At 44.1% G+C, this 24,581-nt stretch overlaps 1 protein-coding gene across 8 annotated transcripts in view; it reads right to left on the bottom strand.

The window, feature by feature from the left end:
- Nucleotides 1-24,581, bottom strand: part of DDAH1 (dimethylarginine dimethylaminohydrolase 1) — a 162,226-nt gene that overhangs the window by 47,592 nt on the left and 90,053 nt on the right. Inside the window, exons 2-3 of one of the 8 annotated variants that reach the window (XM_075936385.1) lie at nt 18,984-19,096; nt 17,793-18,070 (exon numbers count right to left, since the gene is read on the bottom strand). The exons of 6 other annotated variants lie outside the window; for them this stretch is intronic. In XM_075936385.1, coding sequence (XP_075792500.1) covers nt 17,793-17,798 — 6 coding nt within the window. In that variant the 5' untranslated portion in view covers nt 17,799-18,070; nt 18,984-19,096. Of the gene's footprint in view, nt 1-17,792; nt 19,097-24,581 lie in introns of all 8 variants that reach the window. One more of the 8 variants, XM_075936384.1, reaches the window with a different exon arrangement.

The raw sequence follows: 24,581 nt of genomic DNA on the forward strand, positions 1-24,581 counted from the left end.
ACTTCAGCCAGATCGGTTTCAAGGAAAAAAGACAATAAACATGTCTGACATTTATCAAAATCTAATTTCCTCACCCCCTGCACTTTAAAAATGGAACCCATTACACTCCAGATAGATGGGCTTTGTCATTTACTGTAACTGATATATACAGATCCCTCTGCTTCTTTACATTCCCATTTAAAGTACTTTCAATGGATGCAATTTCTTGGACAAATTATTTATTGGGAGTTGGTTTTCTAGCCATGTTCAAACAAATCTTTTCAAAATAAGAAAAGAGGAGTTGAGGAATTGAAGGGAGTAGGGAAATGATCATTGGTACCATTTTTGAAAATCCAACAAAGAGAATAAATAATCAATTGGGAGATGGGCCTGAACACAAGCATTCAACATCTTAGGAGAAATTTCAGATCAGGATTCACATTTTTGCAGTGTTCTTCTTTTTGCATAGGAGAATGTTACACTCAGGGTGAAATTCAGCCCATACTGAGTGGGCCAGCCCAATGACTAAGCACCATTTAAGCTCTGAAATACCACTCTGCAGAGCGATAACATTATCTCTGGAAAAAATAAATTGGCAAGAACCTACTGTTGCATAACTGCTGGGGAAATACTAATGAAGTTTCCCTGCCTTTCAAAAAAGGCCTATGGTATCAAAATGAGCCAATGCTGAAGAGAGGTTCATTTCAGGCTTCTCTCACTTAATGTATGCACAGTGACAGATGATACTGGTTCTCAAATGAATTTTTTCTGTGGCTGTGCTCACAGGCCCAGCAAATTCTGGGTGGCCACAATTTTGACAGTAAAATATAATGCTAATGATACTCTAGTCACATGGATATCTGAAATGTCATGTAAATAAAATAAATTTTTGCAATGTAAAGAACAATATGCTTTATTTATAGTACCACTCTGGGCTTGGGCTGCTGCTGCAGGGAGCAAGGGGGAAAAGGGATTGGGACACCAAAAGACATAATGGCTGCATATGAAGTCCCAAGCGGCCACATATGTCCACTGTGGCAGTATGTGGAGCCATACGATTAATACTACGGATGCAACAGTGTAACCATTCAAATGGTTAACGATAAGCATGAACTTATCGATTACCCTAATTGTCGCACACCAGCTTCTAGCCCCACTTCCGGGGAGCCAGCTGCCCGGGCTTTGTGAAAGAGCCCGCAGTGTGGCATGGCAGCTGGCTCCCTGGGAATGGAGCAGAGAGCCTGGAGCTTTATACTACAGAGTCCGCAATGTATAACTGTGTAACTCTTAGACGGTTACCTAATTAACTGCTTTTTTAACATCTTTAATTAATACTGTTACACAATGGTCACAGGGGGTATGTCTACACTACCCTCCTAGTTCGAACTAGGAGGGTAATGTAGGCATACCGTACTTGCAAATGAAGCCCGGGATTTGAATTTCCCGGGCTTCATTTGCATAAGCGGGGAGCCGCCATTTTTAAAACCCCGCTGGTTCGAACCCCGTGCAGCGCGGCTACACGGGGCACGAACTAGGTAGTTCGAACTAGGCTTCCTAGTTGGAGTAACGGTAGTTCGAACTAGGAAGCCTAGTTCGAACTACCTAGTTTGTGCCCCGTGTAGCCGCGCTGCACGGGGTTCGAACCAGCGGGGTTTTAAAAATGGCGGCTCCCCGCTTATGCAAATGAAGCCCGGGAAATTCAAATCCCGGGCTTCATTTGCAAGTGCGGTATGCCTACATTACCCCGCTAGTTCGAACTAGTTCGAACTAGCGGGGTAGTGTAGACATACCCAGGGAGAACTCTCTTCAATCCTCTAGCACACTATTAGAAAAATCTTAAAGTGCTACCAATGTAGAAACACATTCACATTTTACTATTTTGGGTATGCTTCAGGAGAAGCTAGAGATTCACACAAGGACAGGCAGGATGTCAGGAGCAGAGCTAGGAACAGCTACAGATCTCCCATATCAGAACTCAGCTTTCACCAGTGATTTGTTAAGTGCTGACAGCGTATTTGGCCCTGTACAAAACAACAGAGTCCCTGCCAAGAGGAACATACAGTTTAAGAGCTACACTGCTCAAGTATCAATATACAATCATTACACATGGATAATCCAAGAGGACAAGACTAGGGCTGTTAAGACGCGTGCACTTTGTTAATTGTGCAAAAATGTGGTCAACTACATGATTGATTGATAAGGGTTAGCAATGCAAGCGCTCCCTCCCAGCTACCCTGCTGTGGCTCTGCACTGAAAGTATTTTAGGAGCTGGTGGGCAGGTAGCCCAACTCAGTCCCAGCTTGCGCCAGTCCAGGAGCTACCCAACTGTAGCTCTGCATTACAAGTAATTTAGGGGCCAGGCAGGCAGGCAGCCAGACCAGCTCAGTCCCAGCTCACACCGGGTCCCAGGAGCTACCCCTCCTCAGCTTCTAAATTACTTTTCCTGCAGAGCTGCGGCGGGGTAGCTCCTGAGCCAGGCTGCCTGCCTACCTACTGCCTAAAATACTTTCAATGCAAAGCTGCAGCAGGGATAGCTCCTGTGACCCAGCTCAAACCGGGACTGAGCCAGGCAGCTTTCCTGCCCGGCTTATAAAATGCTTTCAGTGCAGAGCCACAGTGGGGATAGCTCCCAGGACCTGGCACCAGCTGCGACTAATCCAGGCTGACACCTAGTCCTCTAAAAATGTTACTGGCAGGGGGAGGGGAGACATGTGTATAGTTGACAGCATTAATGGATAAGCTTTCGCTTATCGGATAATTGTTTAGTCAGCTACGCTAGTATATCCTTAGACAAGACATGCCATACAGCAAAAGTAGGAAAAAACAATTCAGAGGTTTTCTGAGTTTTCACTATTCATTTGTGTGACCCTAAGAGCACACCAAATCCAGTGGACTAAGGTCTCCCCAGTATCTAACAGTGAGTCTCAGCTGACCTGACCACCTAAGTGTACCCTACTCACTTTTGTCATAATCAGTATCTAAAAAAGGTGCCCCTTAAGGTATTATATGTGAACTGGTGACATGCTGCTCATTAATATTATTGCATGGAATATATGAACAAAGCTAAATACGTGCTATATCCTTAACATGTGTTTGGCAAGCAAGACTAGTTGTCCCACTCTCAACAAGGAGCATGGTCCTGCCTGCTCCGATGTAAATTCAGCAAGGGGAGACAATGACAGCATCTTCACACAGAATGTACACAAAGCTACCAAACTAGCAAGTGGAGGAGATAGCCTCTTAACTGTCAATAGGAGGACACTACAACAATTAACATGGCATCAGTTCCCTAGGGACACAACAAGCTGAGGCTGAGCCCAGAGGAGGGCTCTCTCTGATTCTGAAAACCTAAGCAGTGAGGGGAAAAAAAAGCCATTTTGACATCCTTTGCCTGATGAGTCAAAAAACCAAGCACTTGGAGCTCCATATGGTAGCTCCTTGTCAGCATTCTCAGAAGAACGATCTTTCCACTGCCTCCTACCCTCTCCTGTCAGAAATTAGTGGCATAGGACACCCACTTAATTCTTCTTCCTCTTGAGGAGGAGCAGCTGTTGGCTGAGTGGGTGACAACTGGAAAGTGACCACGGCCATGTGCCACGGATATTGTGATAAGTGAAAATTAATTCACCATTTTGTAAGAAAGCCATTTTGGATCATATTATCTCCAGGGCTCTCTTCACAATGTGAACAAAATGATACATTTAGGACTAGAAGATTTACCCAGCACTGGTCAGGTTATTGTGGGGACTCAGGACAGAGTGTGGGGGAACAGGAATAAGAGCAGGGGGTTAGGAGGTGTAAGGGGAGCTCAGAGTAGGGGGTGCAGGAGACAGGGCAGGAAGTTGGGCGTGGGGGAGGGGCACAGGACAGGGGATTGGGTTGGAGGATGTTGTCACCAAGCTGCCCCGTTGACCAGGGTGGCGGGGACTGCACTGCTCAGCCTGCCGCCCCTGGAGTCCTAGCTAGGTATGGTGGTTATCAACAGCCAGAGCCCTGCCCCAGACAGTCGCTCTGTTCCCGGTGCAGTCACCCCCTCTGTGGTCATTAAACAGTATGACTGTCGCTGCTAGCAAACCCCTCCCATTCCATTTGATTAGATACAGCTGAATTCCAGACACACTCCATGAGCCTCCCACAAGCAACCCCTGACTTGATTTAAGTTATATTCAGAGGAAGATGCATACCAAATGTGGTGGTCCTAGCTCTTACCGTTTAGGAGTTCTTGAACAAACTAACAGACTCACACATACAAACTCTCTCAAATATATACAGCAGACTTGCATTTTACAACTATAATGAACAAGAGTCCTTGAGGAAATTCAGTGGAATGTCAACATATGAAACATGTCACAAAAGGATTTAAACAGAACCATCTTTTAACATAATTGTTGCAAACAAAGAGAATAATTCTTAATCTGGATTGTAAATGTATTAAAGGTAACAAAATCATTTACTCTTACACGCTGAGTGTCTTTCATATACACTTTAAGTTAAAATCCAGACATAACTCACGTGCAGCAGTACAATTCAGTATAACTCACTACCAGAAATCCACACAAACAACTTCAAATCCCCTTTCCCCTCCAATAATTCCCAACACTTATTTAGAAACACCCATTTCAACAAAATATGGGGCTGAGTAGCAAATTTACTCTGTACAAAACTTTAGGCTAAAATCTCGCCCAGTACAAAGTAAAGGCAATTTGGAGAACACTGTGTTAAGTAAGTTGTATACTTTTTAAAGTTTCAGAATATACGGGGGGGGGGGGGGGGGGGGGGAAGGGGGAGGGAAAAAAAGCCGAGATGTATCAAACTGGAATCGAGTTAGAAAACTACAGAAAAGTTTTGCTTGCATAACTAGATTGATACAAAATACCAGTAAAAAAATTGCTAGACAAAAATGACATGAAATTTAAATCTTATAAAAGCACCCTGAGAAAGTAACATTTTAAATATTTTTCTGCTTACAATTACAAAGTGACCAATTGTTAAATGTTGGACAGAGAAACATTCTACTCTGTCTGGATATGCACAGTGGGCCAAGAATGCACCTGGATAAGCCAACCATTCATTATCTTTGAGACATCCAATATCTCATAATACTCAGAGTGGCTGCCAGCTCCTTGTCCGCTATTGACCACACGCCATGTGCCCCATTTTGCAACTGAAAAGTATTTAAAATTCATGAACCTTGTTGAAAGCTCAACTGTCACATTCTACTCATGCCAAAGCGTATGGGAAAGAGAACAGAATGGACATTTCAACTGGAGCTATTATTGCTCCTGAATAACCAATATTCCATTAAATTGCTAATAAACCCACTTGAAGATAAGTTGATCACAATCAAACCACGCAGCAGCATTCCTTTCCTTTAACACTGAGTTGTCAGATTTCACTCTGTACAGTACAACTGTTTGTGCCATTTGTTCAAAACTTGACACAGCACATTCAAGACCAGTACACAATCCAAAGTAATCTAGCTACCCTGTTCTAAAGAAGCTGAAAGATCTTTGGCGAGGATTATAATTAACTTATTTTAAAAGTACAAATATATTTTCAAGCAAAACTATGTTAGACAAATTAAAAATATTATAGATCAACAGGGATATTCATTTTTGTATGGTTTATAGAAAGGGGTTCACAGACTGAAGCAAGCAATAACTATTAGCATTCATGTCTAGACAGAACCTTTTTTATTATTATCTTCATTGCCACTAGGCAAGTTTGGGCAGGTTTGAATTTTCATCTGGGTTCAACATACTAATCTCCAAAAAGCTTTTCTTACATTTAAAAAAAAAAAACCAACAGTATTTTAAGTCTTTGTATTTTGGTAAATTATTTAATTTTTACAGATTTTATTAGATACATTCTTTGTACCTGTTAATTGTCAATCACTTGATGACACTGTCCACTTCTGATCTTCTTTGTGTACATACATGATGCTGCCTTTTTGCCAGTCTACAATACGGATCTAATATGAATTTAAATAACACTGAAAATCATTTCAAATTGCAATATTCATCAACTGGAAATAGTAATTTTATACTGGGGATGTGAATGTGTACCCAAATACATTGTTCACTGATGAGCCTGGGCTCATAAGTTAACCTTTCCATTACACACAGCCTCTTCCCCTCCCTCTGTATCAGACGCAGCAGCGTGGAGGGAGGGGGCATAGGCAGGAACTGGTGTCTGCTGGAAGCCGGCTCCCCGCACATGCTGGCTTCCACAGATCTGCCTCTGCTCCTTCCTCCCCTCCCCACTGCTGCCTCTGATACAGAAACAGCAGCGCTGAGAGGAGCGGTCAAGGCAGGAGCCAGGACATGCAGGGAGATGGCTTTTCACTCAAGCTCATCTGAAGAAGTGGGTTTTGCCCATGAAAGTGCATGGTACTATATTTGTTAGTCTCTAAGGTGCCACAGGACTACCCATTGTTGTCTCTATTTTAAATTCATCAATACTTGAGCAACCAAGAATCCTCTCTTCCCTGCTCTTAATACAGACATAATCCTTGATTTCATTTTGAGTATTGCAAACCTACTTGACTACCCAAGGCCTTTCACCCTTCTGCCTACATCCAAATCTCAACAGTGACACATAAACTGAACCATAAAGGTGTGACTGCAACACAAGTCAAGGCCCAGGTTGTCTCCTAGAGTCCTTAGCAGATAAACAACAGACTGCTAACACAATGCCTCTTGTCATTTGCATGCTATTTAATGTAATACTGGAAAATACAATCCACTTATGTGGGAAATAATGCCTGCCATTTCTCTGTTCTTCCTTCACTGATGAAGGATGGTTTTGGTACATATATTAGCAAATATGATCATGTGAAGGATGCATGTGGTGCCAGTGCAATTGTAATACCACCCTTTCAGGGACTGGACCTCTTTACTCTCCTTTGCCTGAACTATAAATCCAAGTCTACTTGCTAGGAAGGAGTACAAGACTCAAGCCTCTGTCTGTGGTCTAAATCAGTGGTTTCCTACCTTTTTTATACCGCAGACTGGCTAACCCATTCACAAACTTTTGATGGACTGGTAACATTTTATTTTCATATTTACATATTGATTACAGTAATTAATTTTAAGAGGTCACATGTCATCGCATCTGTATGCACAGAATACACATCCTTGTAAGGGAACAGAGTTTTCAGATCTCTACAGCACTAAAAAATATTCTTTTAAAAGACTCCTTTGCTTTATCTTGAGCCATTAACACCTATGTAAACTTTGAAATGTAAAAATGCAGTTATCATGAGCTAAACCTTTTGTTTTCTCTGCAGTCCAGAAGGAAACAAGTTAGACACTCCAAACTCTCCTCTGACCCCACCTCACTGCACTAGTCCCCACCTCTGGAGAGAGGGAAATGCACACAGCTAGCCCCCCAGCCTGCATGTCCCACACCTGAACTGGGCAGAGCAGCTCTAGGCTACCTGGCTCCCATGGGGAAGGCAGGAGCAGCTGTAGCATAAGAAGCCAAGATGCTCTTGCCTGCCTCCAGGACTGGGGGATGCATATGGGGAGGTCTCACCTCTTCACAGGGGGCCTCTTTCAGCAGTCAGGACCCCCTGGCAGTCCTCTGCACTTTCCCCAGTTGGGTCTGTCTTGCCCCAGCCAGACTGCTGCCCTGCACCAGGGAGAGGAGCCAGCGTAAACACTTGGTTGCAGGGGCAGAGCCAGGACAGTTAGTGCTCCATGGGGGCAGGTAAAGCGCTCCTGCTCGCTCCCCTCGGCAGCCCCTGCCCCCCATTAAGCCTGGGCAAAGGTAGACAAGGGCTTGGTACCTCCCACCAGGCCACAAGAGAGACCTGGGGATGTATTAGCACCCTTCCCACTCCCTGTGTACAGGCCTGGCAGTGTGCTGTGGCCAGACAGTCAGCAGTTTGCAGCCAGGCACCAATCTGTGGACTGGGGGTTGGGAACCACTGGTCTAAACTCTAAAGAGAGCCAAGATCCACACTGTGTTAGCACGAGTTACACACAGTGATGATGCAGTGGAGGAGGCCTCCAGAAGAAATGGTTGTTCAGGCAATGCCTATATATCTCTGTTCCATGTTGTGACCCTGAAATTCAGTCCAAATATTAAGATTCCATCTGAATGAAGTACTGTATGGCTATTTGCTGGCAGGAACATAATGGAGTTTTGATGTTTGTATATATATATATATATATATATATATATATACACACACACACACCAAGTGCTTCTTAAAAAAACCATACATATATACACACAATTGATTAGATAGATTACATAGATAGAAACCAACAATGAAACAGTCAAAAACCAATGAGTCATGGCATAAGAAAACCAGAAGTAATTTCTTTAACAAACTAGTCAATATAGAGCTAGATTTAACAAGCTGAACAGGTCAAATTAAGATTTAATATAATATGGTGTGATCATTTTTAATATCTCTAAAACAGTGGTTAAGAAGAGTCAAATTTAGAAATATGATATCCTCACTTACAGTAGTATTAAAAAGAAAAGAGGTATGTACTCAGATTTAGACAACACATGGAAAAAATACAGCAATTCTGTATGTAGACAGACATTTTTAACAAGTGGAAAGCTTGGCATATATAGTGCTGTCTTCTTACAAATTAACCAAATGTTCAGACAGTTGCTCACAACACTGGCAAGTCTACAGCAACAACTTTAAGAAAGGACTTCTATTTTTCCCTTGTAGCTGCAACAGGATGTACACTTGTACAGATGTAGTGACAACAAGCAATAGTGATGCTTAACTAATGCAGAATTTAGCTATAAGTCACGTTAGGCTGCTCTTTCCACTATTGAGAATTTCTCCAGCTCTTTTACCATGTGAGCTTTCTATAATTCCATATAAATAAGGTTCAAGAGTTCACTTCATATTTGTCTTCTACATTTTAAACTGTATATGGTTTAGGGATATAATAGTGTAGCTGACTAACCAATTAATAGTAACAGTGTAGAAGATTAACCAATAAACAAAAGCTTATAGATTAATGCTACAGACTACACGCATTTCCCTCTCCCCATTTGCGTGGGTTTTCTTTACTTTCTCTCGTGAACAATTTCCCAGTACCCAAAATGGTTAAAAGAGTACATCACCTAGCTTAACTTCTTTCAAAATTAGTTATTCTTACATGATACTTACATGTGCTTTAAAAATAATATTCTGAGTGGAAGAGTTCTCCAAAGTAATTTATATTGACTAAGCAAAACCATTTAGGACATTTCAGAGATATACTGTATTGGGCTAACTGAATTCAATGATCTGCATTTAGTACAGGCAGTCCCCGGGGTACGTACAAGATAGGGACTGTAGGTTTGTTCTTAAGTTGAATTTGTATGTAAATCGGAACTGGCGTCCAGATTCAGCCACTGCTGAAACTGACCAGCGGCTGACTACAGGAAGCCCAAGGCAGAGTTGCTCTGCCCTGGGCTTCCTGGAATCAGCCCCTGATCAGTTTCAAGAGCGGCTGAATCTGGACGCCTGGGACAGAGGAGCTGGGGCGCTGCCGGGTACGTCCCCGCAGCGCCGCACCTCAGCGCTGCGGGGGACCAACCCGGCAGCACCCCAGCTGCTCTACCCCAGGTGTCCCCAAGTCAGCCGCTGTTGAAACTGATCAGCGGCTGATTCCAGGAAGCCCGGGGCAGAGCAACTCTGCCTCCAGCTTCCTGTAGTCAGCCGCTGGTCAGTTTCAGCAGCAGCTGACTTGGGGACGCCTGGAGCAGAGCAGCTGGGGTGCTGCTGGGTTGGTCCAGTAGCGCCGAGAAGCGGCGCTGCGGGACCAACTGGGCAGCGCCCCAGCTGCTCAACCCCAGGCGTCGCGAGAAAAGCCTGGTCTGCTGGGGGGAGAGGGGGCGCACTAGCTGCGCCCCCGCCCCCCAGCAGACCAGGGAGACGCAGGCGGCGGGACCGCCGAGACGCGCCGCGGTCCCGCCCGCATCCTCCGCGGCTTTGCTCCTCGTCTCCCTGGTCTGCTGGGGGAGCTCCCCCAGCAGACCAGGGAGATGCGGAGCAGCTTTTCTTGCCCCGGAGGACGCGGGTGGCAGGACCGCGGCACGTCTGGGCAGTCCCGCCGATCACGTCCTCCGGGGCGAGAAAAGCCCCATTCGTAACTACGGATCCGACGTAAGTTGGGGACTGCCTGAATGTGCAAATTCTCTCAGGATGCGGAAAGTCAGTATTTTGTGACATGCAAAATTTGAATAGAATTGCTAGTGATTACTCTGTCAGATTATATTCTAGAATGTTTTAGCTCTGTCTTTCCTTAGCAGGTCTGGTAGCACTTTATAGACTAACAAAACATATAGATGGTATCATGAGCTTCTGTGGGCACAGCCCGCTTCTTCAGGTGACCGGAGTAAAGAAATGGGCTGTGCTCACGAAAGCTCATGATAGCATCTATATGTTTTGTTAGTCTATAAAGTGCTACCAGACTATTTGATGTTTTTTAAGTTTATCCTGTACAGACTAACTAGGCTACCCCCTGAAACTTCTTACCAGATCTGTTTGCCATCAGACTGCCACCTACAAATTATTTCAACAAGCAATTCCTCTCACAACCTTGTCAACAGATTTGCTGTTTAAATGTCTATCTGTGTCACAGAAGACCAGTTTGCTCCTGTTTAAGACAGTGATTCCCAACGTGTGGGGCTACATAAAGTTTAGGAAAGGAAAAGAAAAGTAAGGCTCGGGCCCACTGTGTCACTGGGACTTTCCACAGCACGATTCTTACCTGGGGTTCACTGTTCGTGACTAGCCGCGTGCATACTGGCTCCCATTTTTGGGATGGGATCTTGATACCCCAGGAGGCACGATCCATGCTCCTGCCACAAGCTGCACTGCTGTTTACAGCCCTCTCCCCACTCCCACAATGGGCCCAATCCTTATTTTTCTTTTCCTTCCCCTCCCTCTCCCCCAGGACACTGTGCTTGGGCAAGGGCAGAGTGCCGGGGCAAGAGCTGCCTTTGGCTACAAGATCCCCCTCGCCATGTCCTCCATGGATGGGTAGGGGACGGAGGGGGTGGGAGCTGAGGAATCAGCACAGGCCAAGGGACGTGTTGGCCGCCACTCCCCTTGGGGGGCAAGGGCATAGAATTTTAACAGATTGAGAAGGGGTCCATTCGTTCAAAAAGGTTCTTTAAGCCATAGAAAAATTAATAACTAAGTATCGAATAGACAAAATGCAATACAAATCCATTTTCCAGACTCACATGGGAATACAGGGCATGTCTCCCGAAACAGTATTCAAGAGTCAATGACACCATGGAGTCAAATACTGCTTTGTAGTCAGCCTAATAGCTTTTCCTCTCTCAGTATTTTACTACACACACCTTAATCACAATGTAGAAAATAAGAAATATTGTGACTTACAGAACTATACAAAATGGAAACTAAATCAGAGAATGTCTACTCAAGGCATCTAGCACATGAAACTAACTTAACAGACAACTGCTTCTTTCATAAGAACATAAGAATGGCCATACTGGGTCAGTCTGTCTAGCCCAGTATTCTGTCTGTGGCCAACACCAGATGCCCCAGAAGGAGAGAACACAACAGGTAACCCCTCACATGATCCCTCTCCTGTCACCTATTTCCAGACAAACAGAAGCTAGGGACACCATTCCTACCAATCCTGGCTAATAGCCATTGATGGACCTAACCATAGCTCTTTTATGAGCCCTGTTAAAGTCCTAGCTTTCACCACATCCTCTGGCAAGGAATTCCATAGGTTGACTATACACTGAGTGAAGAAAAACTTCCTTTTGTTTTAAACTTGCTGCCTATTAATTTCATTTGGTGACCCCTAGCCCTTACATTGTGGGAATGACGAAATAACTTTCCCTTATTCACTTTTTCCACACCAGTCATGATTTTATAGATCTTTATCATACCCCCTTTAGTCTCCTCTTTTCTAAGTTGAAAAGTCCAAGTTTCCAAAGGAGAATATTGTAATAAAGTAGGGCTACTCAACAAGCTTGTTTGCAGCCCACGGTGTGGTTTGGGTTGATGCAAGGCTCAACACACAGCCCACAGGTGGGATCCTTTGAACATGGCCTCCCCGGAACATGCTCCACAACAGCAAGTCAATAGAATGGTCTTCTGTTGATGTGCACTTTAGTAGTTAAATTCCTGGACTGTCATTGCTCATTAAAGTGCAAATCAGGTGGAAATCAGGTAAATACTGCATCTTATTAATATCAGAACTGACTTATTTGGGGCCTGCATGTTGTGTAGTCTTGCCTTAATCTTTATATTCATGCCCATCAGTGTGAAAGAAAATATTTGCATATATATATTAGCATGTATATGCAACCAGACTTAAGTTGCGGCCTTTGGCATGTTCTGTATCACTGTGGCCTTCCGAAGTTGAGTAGCCCTGTAATAAAGTCTAGATGGCTATGTTAGGGTACCAAGTTGTATGTCAGGTGCAAAGTGAACTTTGTGCTATAGGTTGGACCTCCCTGGTCCAGCATCCGTGGAACTTGACTGGTCCCGGATGAGGGATTTTGCTGGACCAGGGAAAGTCATTTCTGACCCTCCCCTCTGATGCTGGCTTCTCCTACCCTGCCCTCTCCTCCCCCCAGCTTCCTGGCTCCCCATGCAGCCCAGCTGAGCCACGTGCCAGCTTCTGTCCCAGTCTCCGTAGCCCAGCTGAGTCCTTCTGAACCACAAATGTTGCCAGAAAAGAAAGTTCCAGATTACAGAGGTGAAACTTGTAGGAGGACTCAATAGTTTAAAAAAATATATATATCAAATCAAGTGTTTTCTGTATTTTTGCTACCAAGAACACCAGCTTCTGTTTCCCCTTCTTGATGCCTCTGATACAGAGACAGCGAGTGGGAGGGAGTGATCAGTCAATACTCAACTCGACTTCCTAGTAATCTTAAGTTTATTGGGTGGTCAAGTACTCAACTACTTGCTTACATCCCTATGATGGAACCTGCACCCGCCCCCTAAACCCAACACCCTTAAGCCTTCTTATTCGTTTTTTATCTAGAAAAATCAATTTCATTTCCCCCCTCCAATCATTTGGATATTTTAAGTAACAAAGTACAAATAATTCTGAGGTTCTTACTAAACTTCATTGCTGGGTTACTTGCTGCATCAGGAAGCCACACCCATATCTATCCTCGGCCTACTGAAGACAGTGTCTTGTATTACACTATGGATTTTTTTTAAAAACTCCTTAGAATACTGAACATATTATTCAAAGGATACCTACTGCAGTTGATACAACTGCCAAAACAAAACCAAACCCAGAAGATCTATAGGTCTACACTAGAAAAGTGTTCATCCTAGGTAGGGGTGCTGGAAACTTGAAGGACAGTATATTTACTGACACATGCTTTAAGATGTTAGCGCACTGTTTTTAGAACTTCTGTAAAATGGTGGATTACTACATGCTTTTCAGGATTAACGCCAATCAGCATTATCTTATGGAGAATAGATTTTGTCAAGCTTAAAATCTCATCAAAAGAAATATCAAATGTGACGGATAAAGGCAATGGTGTTGATGCAGTACACTTAGACTTTTGTAAAGCATTTGACCTGGTACCAAATGACATATTGACTAAGAAACCAGAATACAACAATATCAAAATGGCACACATTAAACCTATCATAAACTAGAGAACTGATAAGTTTCAAAACAGAGATGTAAGTGAGGAATCACCACCAAGCAGGTGTCCAGTAGAGATCGGTTGTTAGCCCTACTCTGGTCATTTTTTTTATTGGTGCCCTAGAAGAAAATAAAATTAAAAATTTACAGATGACAAAAATTGATCCAAGACTGGAGGAGTGGTGTGTGACTAAAGAGCAGAGTTCTCATACAAAATGATCTGAACTGCTTAGCATATTAGGTTCAGACAAGCACTGAAGGTTTAAAATGCACAGCCATTCATCCAGGAACAAAGATTTCAGGTCATATTCACAGGATGGGAGACTATCCTAGGAAACAGACTTGAAAAAAGACTTTGGGGGTCACAGTGTATAGCTAGCTGTCCATGAGCTCCTGGAGAGCAAAAGCCTAATGCAGGCCTGGGCAACATACCCTCTGCGGACTGGATCTGATCCGCAGATATAGCGGGAAGTCTCAGGCAGATTCTCTGCTTGCCCCCCATATGCTGCTGAGAGGAGCTGCTGCCGGATTTTGCTTGAACAGCTGTGAGAGACTTCATGCGCTGCTCCCACGCCCAGCTCAATCCCACTGGAAGCACCCTCCCCCTCTCTCCTCAGTCTCATAGCTATTCAAAAACCACATGGCCCCTGCAGCCAGTGCAGGGGTGGGGCAGGCAGGGGGTCTGCTTGAGAAGGCTGCTGGCTATGAGTGAAGCTGGTAAGTCTCCCAGCCAGAGCCTGCCTCTGGCACCCTAATCTTTTACCCCCCTACATCACATAACCCAAACTCTCTACCCCCATAACTCCTCCCAGATCCTGCTCCCCAATCTCCTGCCCTAGGTCACAACCCAAACCCTCTGTCCCCGAGTCCCTTGTCCCAAATCACAACCTCTCCTGCTCTAGGTCACAGTGCAAACCCCCTCCACTCCTTCCTGCACCATAGTCCCCTTCCCCAAGTCATAATCCAAACCTCTGCACCCTAGTCCCCTAACCCAGGTCACAACTGCCTTCTGCACCCAACCTCCATCCCAGACCCTTCACCTCCTCCATTACTATGGAAGGCTGCAGCCCTCAGCCACTTTCCACATTCCTAGAGTGCCTCTCCATCAAAAATTATTGCCCACCCCTGGCCTAATGCAATCTTTTGACATACAGATAGGGAAATGGTGAGTAGGAAGGTACTATTATTGCTGCATTTCGCATTGCTGTGACTGCTGCTAGAATACTGACTCTAGTTCTGGTAACCACAATTCAAGGAGGATATTGATATATTGGAATGAGTTCAGAGAAAAGCCATAAATATGGATTAGAGGACTGGAAGGTGTGTATTACTGCAAAACCTACAAGGAGCTCAATCTGGTTGATTATCAAAGAAAAGATTAAGGAGTGACTTGATCACAGATTGCAAGTACCTACTTGGGGAACAGAATTTCACAGAGGGTTTTCAATCAAGCAGACAAAGTTACAAGAAGATCCAGTGGCTGAATGTGGAAGCTAGCCAAGTTTAGATGGAAGTCAGGCACACATTTTTAAACAGCGGGAGCAAATAATTTACCAATGGCCTTGGTGGATTTTTCGTCAATGGACTTTCTTTACTCAAAATTGGATGGTTTTTCTAAAAGATGGAATGAATTCAGAGAAGCCGTAATGTCTGCGTTATGCAGGAGATCAGACCAGATGTTCTTCACAATGGTCCCTTCTGGATTGAGACTCAATTGATGCATTGAGTCACTGAATATAGCTCTTGCAAAGTACACACCCAGGAGGCCCAATCCACTCTTCCCTGAGCATATGTACATTTTGGAATTGGTCAACAGGAGGAGGATTAATCTCAATCATTTACTTAATTTAAACCCCAGTCAAGGGAGGCTACCAAACCCTCGATCCAGAGGAACCTAAGAAAGGAAAGGGGACAACAAGCCAGTCAGTACTAGGGATATTAAATATTGGTTAACTGATTAGTTGATCAGCCTCATTAAGTCTTATTGGTTAGTCAACTATTCTATAGTCTCTGGGCAGCCCCTATCTGGGGGGAGGGGTCTGAGCACCTGGACCCAGCATGAACCAGAACTGAGCCGGGATGCCTGCCCGTCTGTCTCCTAATACACTTTAAATCCAGAGCTGCAGTGTGGGTAGATCCAGGACCCAGTGCAAGCCTGGACTGAGCTGGGTTTCTGGCCAGCCTGCTAAAAAACTTACTGGCAAGTGGGAGGAGGGGGGAAAGAATGTGTGTAGTCTATAGCATTAACCTATAAGCTTTTGCTTATAGGTTAATTGACTACACTATTACATCTCTAGTTGGGACACAAGTAATGCCCCTTTTCTAAGCTATGCAATAATGACAAGCCAAAGCAGCACATTTGGAAATAATTAAAACATGTTTCAAAGAGGATTTCACCAAAGTCGCTTCACACATGAACCTACATAGATGCTATGCTGCATTTACTGTTTAAAGAATAAGAGAATGGATAATTATTTTCTTTTAGTGGATAGCAGCAGATGCATCTGATTAATGCCTGTTGCTATTTTAGACCCCTTAGTGGTTAAAGCTAAATTACTGTGTAAATTAAGTGCCACGACAAGTAACTGACCTGCTGCTTCTACTGATGTGTTTAGAAAATGAAAACATCAAACTGGTACAATATTAAATAAAACCACACTGGCTGTGAATTATGTATTGTCTTTCCATTACTAAAATTACATTGCTTTAAGTAGCCATGCATCATTTTAAGCGGGTTTATGTAAGGACACTGCAAAACAAGTCACTTTTACAAAGTAAGAGGTGTCTTCCCCCTCCTCCTCCTCTTTCCGCTATGCATCCAGTTGTGAAAATCCAACATTAAATTAAGTGCAGTGTTCCCAGACACACAGAGGAGTCCAGCCTTAACCAGAGTTTTCCAGCTGCTTACAAGCCCCTCCCTTCTCCAACAGACAGGCTCACAGCAGTGCCTTAATTACTTGTTTAGGAAGGATGTGACATCTTCCAATTTAATACATTTAGCCCTTCTTACAGCAAATGTAGAATTAAATCTCAGTATGCACTTGAAAGATCTCTTAGCAACTGGAGTGGAATCAGCCAACAATGGATGATTCACAGTTTTAGCTAAAGTGTGCAGAACTGTCTGCCAAAAGGTCTGAATAAACTCACATTGCTAGACACTATGGTAAAATGTACCCTGATCTCTTTTAAACAATTATATCATAGAGGAGAGTTAAACTGCATGCATTCCAACAACTCAGTAGAGTCTGGAAATACAATTAAACTATAACCGCTTGATTTTTTTTTTTTTTTTTTTTTTTGAGAATCGATATACTTTGTGGTTATTTTCACAGAGGTTTTTCCTATTTTCTTTTAGGAAATATTATTCTATCAGAGAGTCTATGAAACTAGGGACAAACACTTTTTCTTCTGGTTTGAAACATAAAAAGAGGTTTTTGGAAACAAACTAGTTCCACTACAGTCCTCCTTAATTATCACCAGTGATACTGACAACACCAGGTTCTCAACCTGTTGCTCAATCAACACACATTGGCGGCCTGTGAGAGATCCTCAGGGCCATATAGGTAGTACTGGATGCACTCATCATAGCATATTGTGGTCTGCATATGCCCAAACCAGAGAGACCAGAACAAAATTATTAGTGAGTCACAGAAAATAAACAGGCAAACACTGTAGGGATTAATCCAATGCAAAGAGGGAGCAAAATGACTGAAGATAAATCACCTGCTGTTTCCCTTTTGCTACAGAAATAATTTTTCAAGAAATAGGGCTTTTTCCTCTCATCCACTGGAGACCAAAATAAAATACCTGGCCAGTCAGTAAAAAGATCTGTTTTCAATAAACTTCTATAATGCCTCCCAGTGTTACAGCCTCAGTTTAATGAAATTACAGCAAAGGTCCTCTCAGGGTCTCTACTGCAAACTTTGGGTTTAAAAATCTAATTTCAGAAACATTTCATTCAGCTGAACTTACACAGATCCTTTTCCTCCCCTACATCTTAGCCCTTCTTCCCCATTGTCCCGCTGGGACAGTGCCTAACTGCTACTGGCTAAGTGAAACGCTAGGCTATGGCACACTCTCCTCAGGAGGGTTCAGAAATAAATCACTCTCTTTCTGAGCCTTGGACTAATATTTCTGTTCTCCTGGGAACTAGTTTATTTAGTTCGTGCAGGTTCCCCAAAGAAGCTCTCTCACCCACATCTTCAGAATGTGAGGGTTTTAATCCTGGCCCGCAGTCTCTCCTCACATTTGGAAATCTTCCAGGCTTCCTCCTTGGTAACAGGACTGTCAAGACTTCTCCCTCCTTGTCACAGGAAGCCCATAGCTCCCCTTGTTGGGCTGCACTCATCTGCTTAGGCCAGATTGGGCTTTCAATCATCTTCTCCTTAAACTGTTCCTACATCCAATTAGATCACAGGCTCAGGGGGTCAGCAGGCAGCCTTTTCCTTCTGGTGTCTCATTCTGTTGTTTTCCTTACGATGGATGGAGAAACAAACTCTTCTGTTATGTCTAGAACCACCATCTACTACATTCCGTGTACATTCATGATAATACTCTTACACTGCTCTACATTTTTAAGACACAGTTGAGGGTTTTTTTAAACCCCACTTTCCCTGATATTGTCACTAAACTCTCTCATTGCGCAGCTGATCAAGGATCTATGTACTTCATAAAGAACCTTTTTTCTTGGGAACACTTGCCTACATTCTCATAGCACATGACTGATTTTTTCCTTTAACCTGACATATATTCCACAACCCATCTTTAAGTCTATTCAGTGACTAGTCATTATTCCTCAAACCCAAATAGCCAGTCAATATTCTAAACAAGAGCACTTTACTGATCCTGTCCTAACCTTGAAGTATCTCATTCATCTCTATATTGCAGCATACTTCTTAGAATCTCTCTCTTCCTTGGTCTACAATTCTTACTCTTGAGCTCTCTTTTTAACCCTCTTTAAACACAACTTTTCAATTCCTGCTTACTCAGAGGATTTTTTAGAAACTTTTTCATTTTAAAGAGCTTTTTGCTTCCTTACCTGCCATTTTATTGCCAGGTTTTGCAGCATTTGCTGAATTCATTCTAATACTATGTTTATGTCCAGACATATTAACTCTCTTGTCAAAACTTCATTTATTAGATCACTCCTGCTTTCTGAGGTATCCCTTTTAATTCTCACTCTGTTCTGAGGGAAGAGGTAGACTATACACATCTTTCCCTTCCCCCTCCTCAGTTTTCCCTAGTTGGGTATAGGAGAAAGGAGTCTTGCCCCACCCTCTCTAAAGGCCTGGGACTAGGAGTACGGTACACCACACCCACATACTACACCCAACAACTGTAATTAGTCCAAAGTCTCTTAACCCCACAAGTGATAAAATCTATTACATGCAGCAGGCAGTGAACAGGAGGAACCAACTGGCATCAATATCTGAGGCCTCTGTAATGGCAGGCAATTGAGAGATACACAGAAAATCCCAGCAAGAAATCCATACTCCAGCCTGCAGAGGAAAGAAAAAAAAAACCCTCAAACTCACTGTCAACCTGACCTGGAGGAACATTTTCTTCCCTAGCTCTAACTGATGGCCATGTCTTGTTGGGATGTCAAAAAGTGTTTATTTAGGGAACTGTCTAACCACTTCATGTGTATTGGGAGTAAAGAGTTGGTTCCTGTCGAACGGGAGGTATTCTGCCTTAGACTGTAGCTCTCGCAGGGCACCATATGATTGCAGCCAGGAAGCCATGTGCATGACTATTGCAGTCGCTGTAGCCCTGGCTGCCATGTCAGCCACGTCCATAGATGCCTGAAAGGCTGTTCGTGCTATTGATTGGCCCTCCATTATGGATTGGAGCTGGGACCTCTTTTGCTTCAGAAGGAGCTCCTGTAGCCTAATCTTGTAGGAGCTCCTGTAGCCTAATATAATTTGTCTCATCATAGTTAGCCAGGAGAGCAGTGTACTGTAATTCGATATTCCGAACTGAAGAGTTCTTTCCTGCCAAAGTTTTCTAACCACTTATGCATCTTCTCCTGTGGAGAGGACTTATTCTGAGATTGTGTAGATCCTTGATGCACCAAGATCATGACCAATGAATTTGGTTCAGGAGGTGGAAAAAAAAAAATCCACGCCCTTGGCTGGGACAAAATATTTTCTGTCTGCTCTGCAATTGGTAGGTGAGATAGAGACTGGAGTTAGCTAGGCACCATAATAGTGTCATTAATTGGCAACGCTCTTTTAGAGGATATCGCTGGCTGAAGTATTCTGAGTCATTTGTGTTGTTTTTTGTGTACTTTCTGCAGTGCAATATCCTGGGATGGAGCCACCATTTGAATAGATCTGTGGTCCCCAACATGGTGCCCGCGGGCTCCATGGCGCCCGCCAGGGCATTTACACGTGCCCACCAAGTGCTCGAGACTGGCTCTGCCCCAGGCACGCGGCGCATGCGCAGTGCCGGTCCCGGGCGCGCAGCACATGCACAGCACCAGCTCCGGGTGTGCGGCGCATGCACGACACCAGCCCTGGGCGCATGGGTGGCCCCGCCCCCGGGCGCGTGGCGTGTGAGCAGCCCCGCCCCCGGGCGCACGGCAGCTCCAAAAGGTTGGGGACCACTGGAATAGATCCTGAAATTGATTCACGTCCTCTGCAGGTGGAGAGGATGATGAGGGGAAGACAGCCTTATTCAGGTAAGTGCCCACACCACCCCCCTCATGCAACCTCCCTCCCAGACTCTGCCCCAGTGCCCTTTATAGTCCAAAAACTTCCTTAATCTGGCATACCCTATTTCCTAGAGTTGCCAGATTAAATAGTCTCATGTGTATTGCAATACATTCCATCTTAACCCACTTTACATAACTAACACTATACAAATCTGTTACTTGTAAACAAATGAGCAGCGAGAGATAAAAGGTGCAGGGTCCAGGAGGGAGCTCAGTCTTACAGTAGAGGGTTGTGATGCAAGGGGAAAGAGGGAGGACTCTGGCTAGGGGTGCAGGCTCAGGGATGAGGAATTTGGAGTGCAGCCAGGCTGCCCCAGGTCTGAGGCCAAGGGACTCATCCCCACCATCTCTCTCTCCCAGCAGTGGCAAGCTTCTAGAGTTTTTCTCTATCTGCTGGCAGGCTGCACTGAGCGCTGGGGCTGAGGGAGCCCTGAAAGCCCAACTTCCTCCCCTTCCCAGATCTCACCCACCCCCTACCTCTTAAACAGCCCTTTAGAAGTGCTGTGTGGCAGCAATCATTAGAATTCATTTTAGCACGGCAACTCAATGCCTGACATTCCGTGCCCCAGTACTGGGTTGCGACCCATACTTTGAAAGCCAGTGGTCTAATGTAGGGATGTATATAAGCGACCAATCGACTAGTCAACTAACTGAAGTAGCAAATGGAGGAGAAGAGGAGAGAGTGTTGGGGGGGGGGGGGGGCGCAAGGTGTTGCTGGGGCTCTTGTACATTTCAATTCTTATTACACAATTACCCACTTTTTAAACATCTCTAATCAGCACCTGGCGATATCTAAAAAATATTATGCAAGCCTAACACAGCGTCAATCGTTAGCAATTCTGGGCTCAACAATATTCCACAAGCAAGGATTACTAGGAAGGTTTGGAGAAGCTTTCTTCTGGATAATGGAGCAGATAGGTCTGGCTATACCAGTGAATTTCATTGTGCCAAAGGAGGGAAGCATTCTGCATGGTTGGCATATTTCACGTCGAAGAGAGCCCTTTTTGGGAAGAGTAATTGTGATGCATTATGTCCAGTGCTTTCTCCAATGATCGAATAGCCATAGACTTCTGTTTGGGACGGTCAACAACAGCATAAAGACCAAGGCTGAGAAGGAGCTTAGCAAATTAAAAAAAAAAAAAGCAAAGATTCACTACTACAATGAGTTTTATGCTTTGGGTTAAAAAAAATACGGAAACCCAAAACAAGCTAGAATAGAGAGAAGGAATGTTATGTAGGAGATGCTTACATATTTATTGCTTTGTAGAGAAATTTTCCAAACAGAGTATTACTAAAATGGAATTGATCCAATTGCAATGGATAAACTGGATTTTTTCCCCATAAATATCAGTAAGGGTTAGCTCAAAGGACTGAAGGAATGTCAGTGGAAGAACTGCAACACTCCACTGGAGTGGGAGAGCAAAAGCTTCTTTGAAAAAAGGAACAACAATGTTAAAAAAAAATCCCACTATGGTTTTTACGAATTTTTATGACTTCTATGATTTTTTTAAACCTAGCAGTAATGCTTGATCTCTGATAGAGTACTGCAGTCTCCAATGAATACTACATGATCTAAACAAAAACCATGTGCTGCAACAGCTAGAAAGAACAAGCCACATGAGGGGCTGAATTTAACTCTAAACTCCTTAGGTGGGATTATAATAGTCTCTAAAGATCACCCATCAGATGTAATATTTTATCTACAGGTTTTTAGTTACCAGTTCATGTTATCTCGGGTTTTTTCTAAGCAGCACTACCATTTAAGCCACAAACAAAATAGCTATATTTCTGTTTTACACAGAAAATTAATTCAGTACATGTTACTCTATGGCTCATGTGAATCCCAGCATGATGTCAGGCAGCAAGAGAGAATTCACTATTGTTTTACCTTATAAGGACATTGCATGATAGTTCTGTGAACCTGCACCTTTCACACATTTTTTTTTAGGTGTCAGAGGCTTCTGAGGCAAATCTCAATTTAGATGCCTATGTGTTGTGATAATCAGCTGGGGTTTGGAAAATCCTTCAGTGACATAACATTCTGGCACCTTTACAATGCATCTGAAAAAATAACAGTTTAACATCTGGACCAAAAATATTTTACGGAAGTTAAAGACCAGCATAGTACAGAACATTTTTTCCCCCACAAACTATTACAGTACAGCACTTCCTTATCCCTAGCTAAACAAAACAGTACCTTTTGTATAAAAAATACAGGACTATGTATATGTTACTTGAAGAAAAGTATGGAATAGGGGAGATAAAGAACATTTTTATTTTCTGGGTTTTGTTTATTTTTATTTCTGTTCTATGAATCTCTTCAGCTACTTAATATTCATCTTAATGTCCATCCACCTTACCCCCCCTAAAACAGAAATCTCGCACCCTCAGTGTTTTCCCATTTATTTAAGAAAGGTGGGGGGGAGGGGGAGGGAATCCAGCTCCTCAGAAGTTTATTCTTCCTTTTTCACAACCTCTCCTGGTGAGAGAAGAAAGAACTTAGTACAAAAAGGAATTAATTGGTGCTGTAATTTAGTACACTAGTCTTTCCACCTTTGGAGATCCAAGTTCAAAATCTGGTTTAGATCACATGTAAAAATATTCTTGGTCATTTCAACCTAGTGAACATCTGTCACACAAGAGCACTTCACAACAACAATAATGAACAGTTATACCTGTGACTCACTAACAATGAACTCTGACCATTCGTAGTACTTTATAATTTATCTTAAAGTTTGAGGGTGTTTTTCGAACATTCACAAGTTAAATATGAGAGGATAGTCCAAATATTAAATGAAACAATTGTTATTAGTCAGTGTGATTCTGAATTCAACACCAAAGGCAGGTCTTCCCATAAGAAAAGTTCAGGATTAGAATAGAATTGAGGTACAGAATAGAACAAAACGAGATGTTCCATGTGGCTGTAGCTGGTTACCTGCACTGGCCTAAGCCAGTATATTAACCTTTTATTTTTATATTTCCTTCGCCTTCTTTTGTAATTTAATTTTGTTGCTCCCCAAAAGCAGAACTTAATATCTAACTTCCTTACCAGGGCCTAGTTGGTGACAATCTGCTATTCCAAGCCAAGGCATGTGAAACATGGATTGCCAATTGTGCCAAAAAGGTCAGTTGTTTCATACTGTGCAGGAGTAGGGGCTGTAATGAGACCTCTGTGATCCAACTCTCAGGTTTCCAGAGAGAAAGGCTGGTGCACCACTTCGCTCCACTGCCTGTCCTGCACCTGAATGACAGATCCTCTATTTACACTATTAAGCCTCCAAAACACTACTGGTACGAGGTTTACTACTGCACATTGGCCCATTAGGGTATATGGGCAAGATCCTTAGCTGGTACAATTTTGTTTCATTGAGCTGAAAGGAACTATAGCTTTCTCAAAGCATTTGCTGTGATGTGCTCTGGATTTCCATATACAGGCAGTCCCCGGATTACGTACAAGATAGGGACTGTAGGTTTGTTCTTAAGTTGAATCTGTATGTAAGTCGGAACTGGCGTCCAGATTCAGCCGCTGCTGAAACTGATCAGTTTCAACAGCGGCTGAATCTGGACGCCAGTTCCGACTTACATACAGATTCAACTTAAGAACCCCAGGCATCCCCAAGTCAGCTGCTGCTGAAACTGATCAGCGGCTGATTCCAGGAAGCCTGGGGCAGGGGCTTCCTGTAGTCAGCCACTGGTCAGTTTCAGCAGCGGCTGACTTGGGGATGCCTGGGGCAGAGCAGCTGGGGTGCTGCTTTGCCCCAGGCGTTCTGATTCAGCCGCTGCTGCAACTGACCAGCAGTGGCTGAATCAGGACGCCTGGGGCAGAGCACCTGGGGTGCTGCCGGGTTGGTCCAGTGGCGCCCAGAGCGGCGCTACAGGACCAACCGGCAGCGCCCCAGCTGCTGTACCACAGGCGTCTGGAGCAAAGCTGCGGAGCACGGGGGCAGCGGGACAGCCCAGACGCGCCGTGGCTATCCTGCTGCCCTTGGGCTCCGCGGCTTTGCTCTGCTTTGCTCCCCGTCCCCCTGGTCTGCAGACCAGAAGGACGGGGAGCAAAGCGGCGGAACACGCAGGCAGCAGACAGCCCAGACGCGCGTCTGGGCTGTCTGCTGCCCGCGTGTTCCGCCGCTTTGCTCCCCGTCCTTCTGGTCTGCAGACCAGGGGGATGGGGAGCAAAGCAGAGCAAAGCGACGAAACACGCGGGCAGCGGGCAGCCCAGACGCGTCTGGGCTGTCCGCTGCCCGTGTGCTCCGCCGCTTTGCTTCCTCTCC

This window comes from Pelodiscus sinensis, chromosome 9, assembly GCF_049634645.1.
Source record: "Pelodiscus sinensis isolate JC-2024 chromosome 9, ASM4963464v1, whole genome shotgun sequence".
Lineage (NCBI taxonomy): Eukaryota > Metazoa > Chordata > Testudines > Trionychidae > Pelodiscus > Pelodiscus sinensis.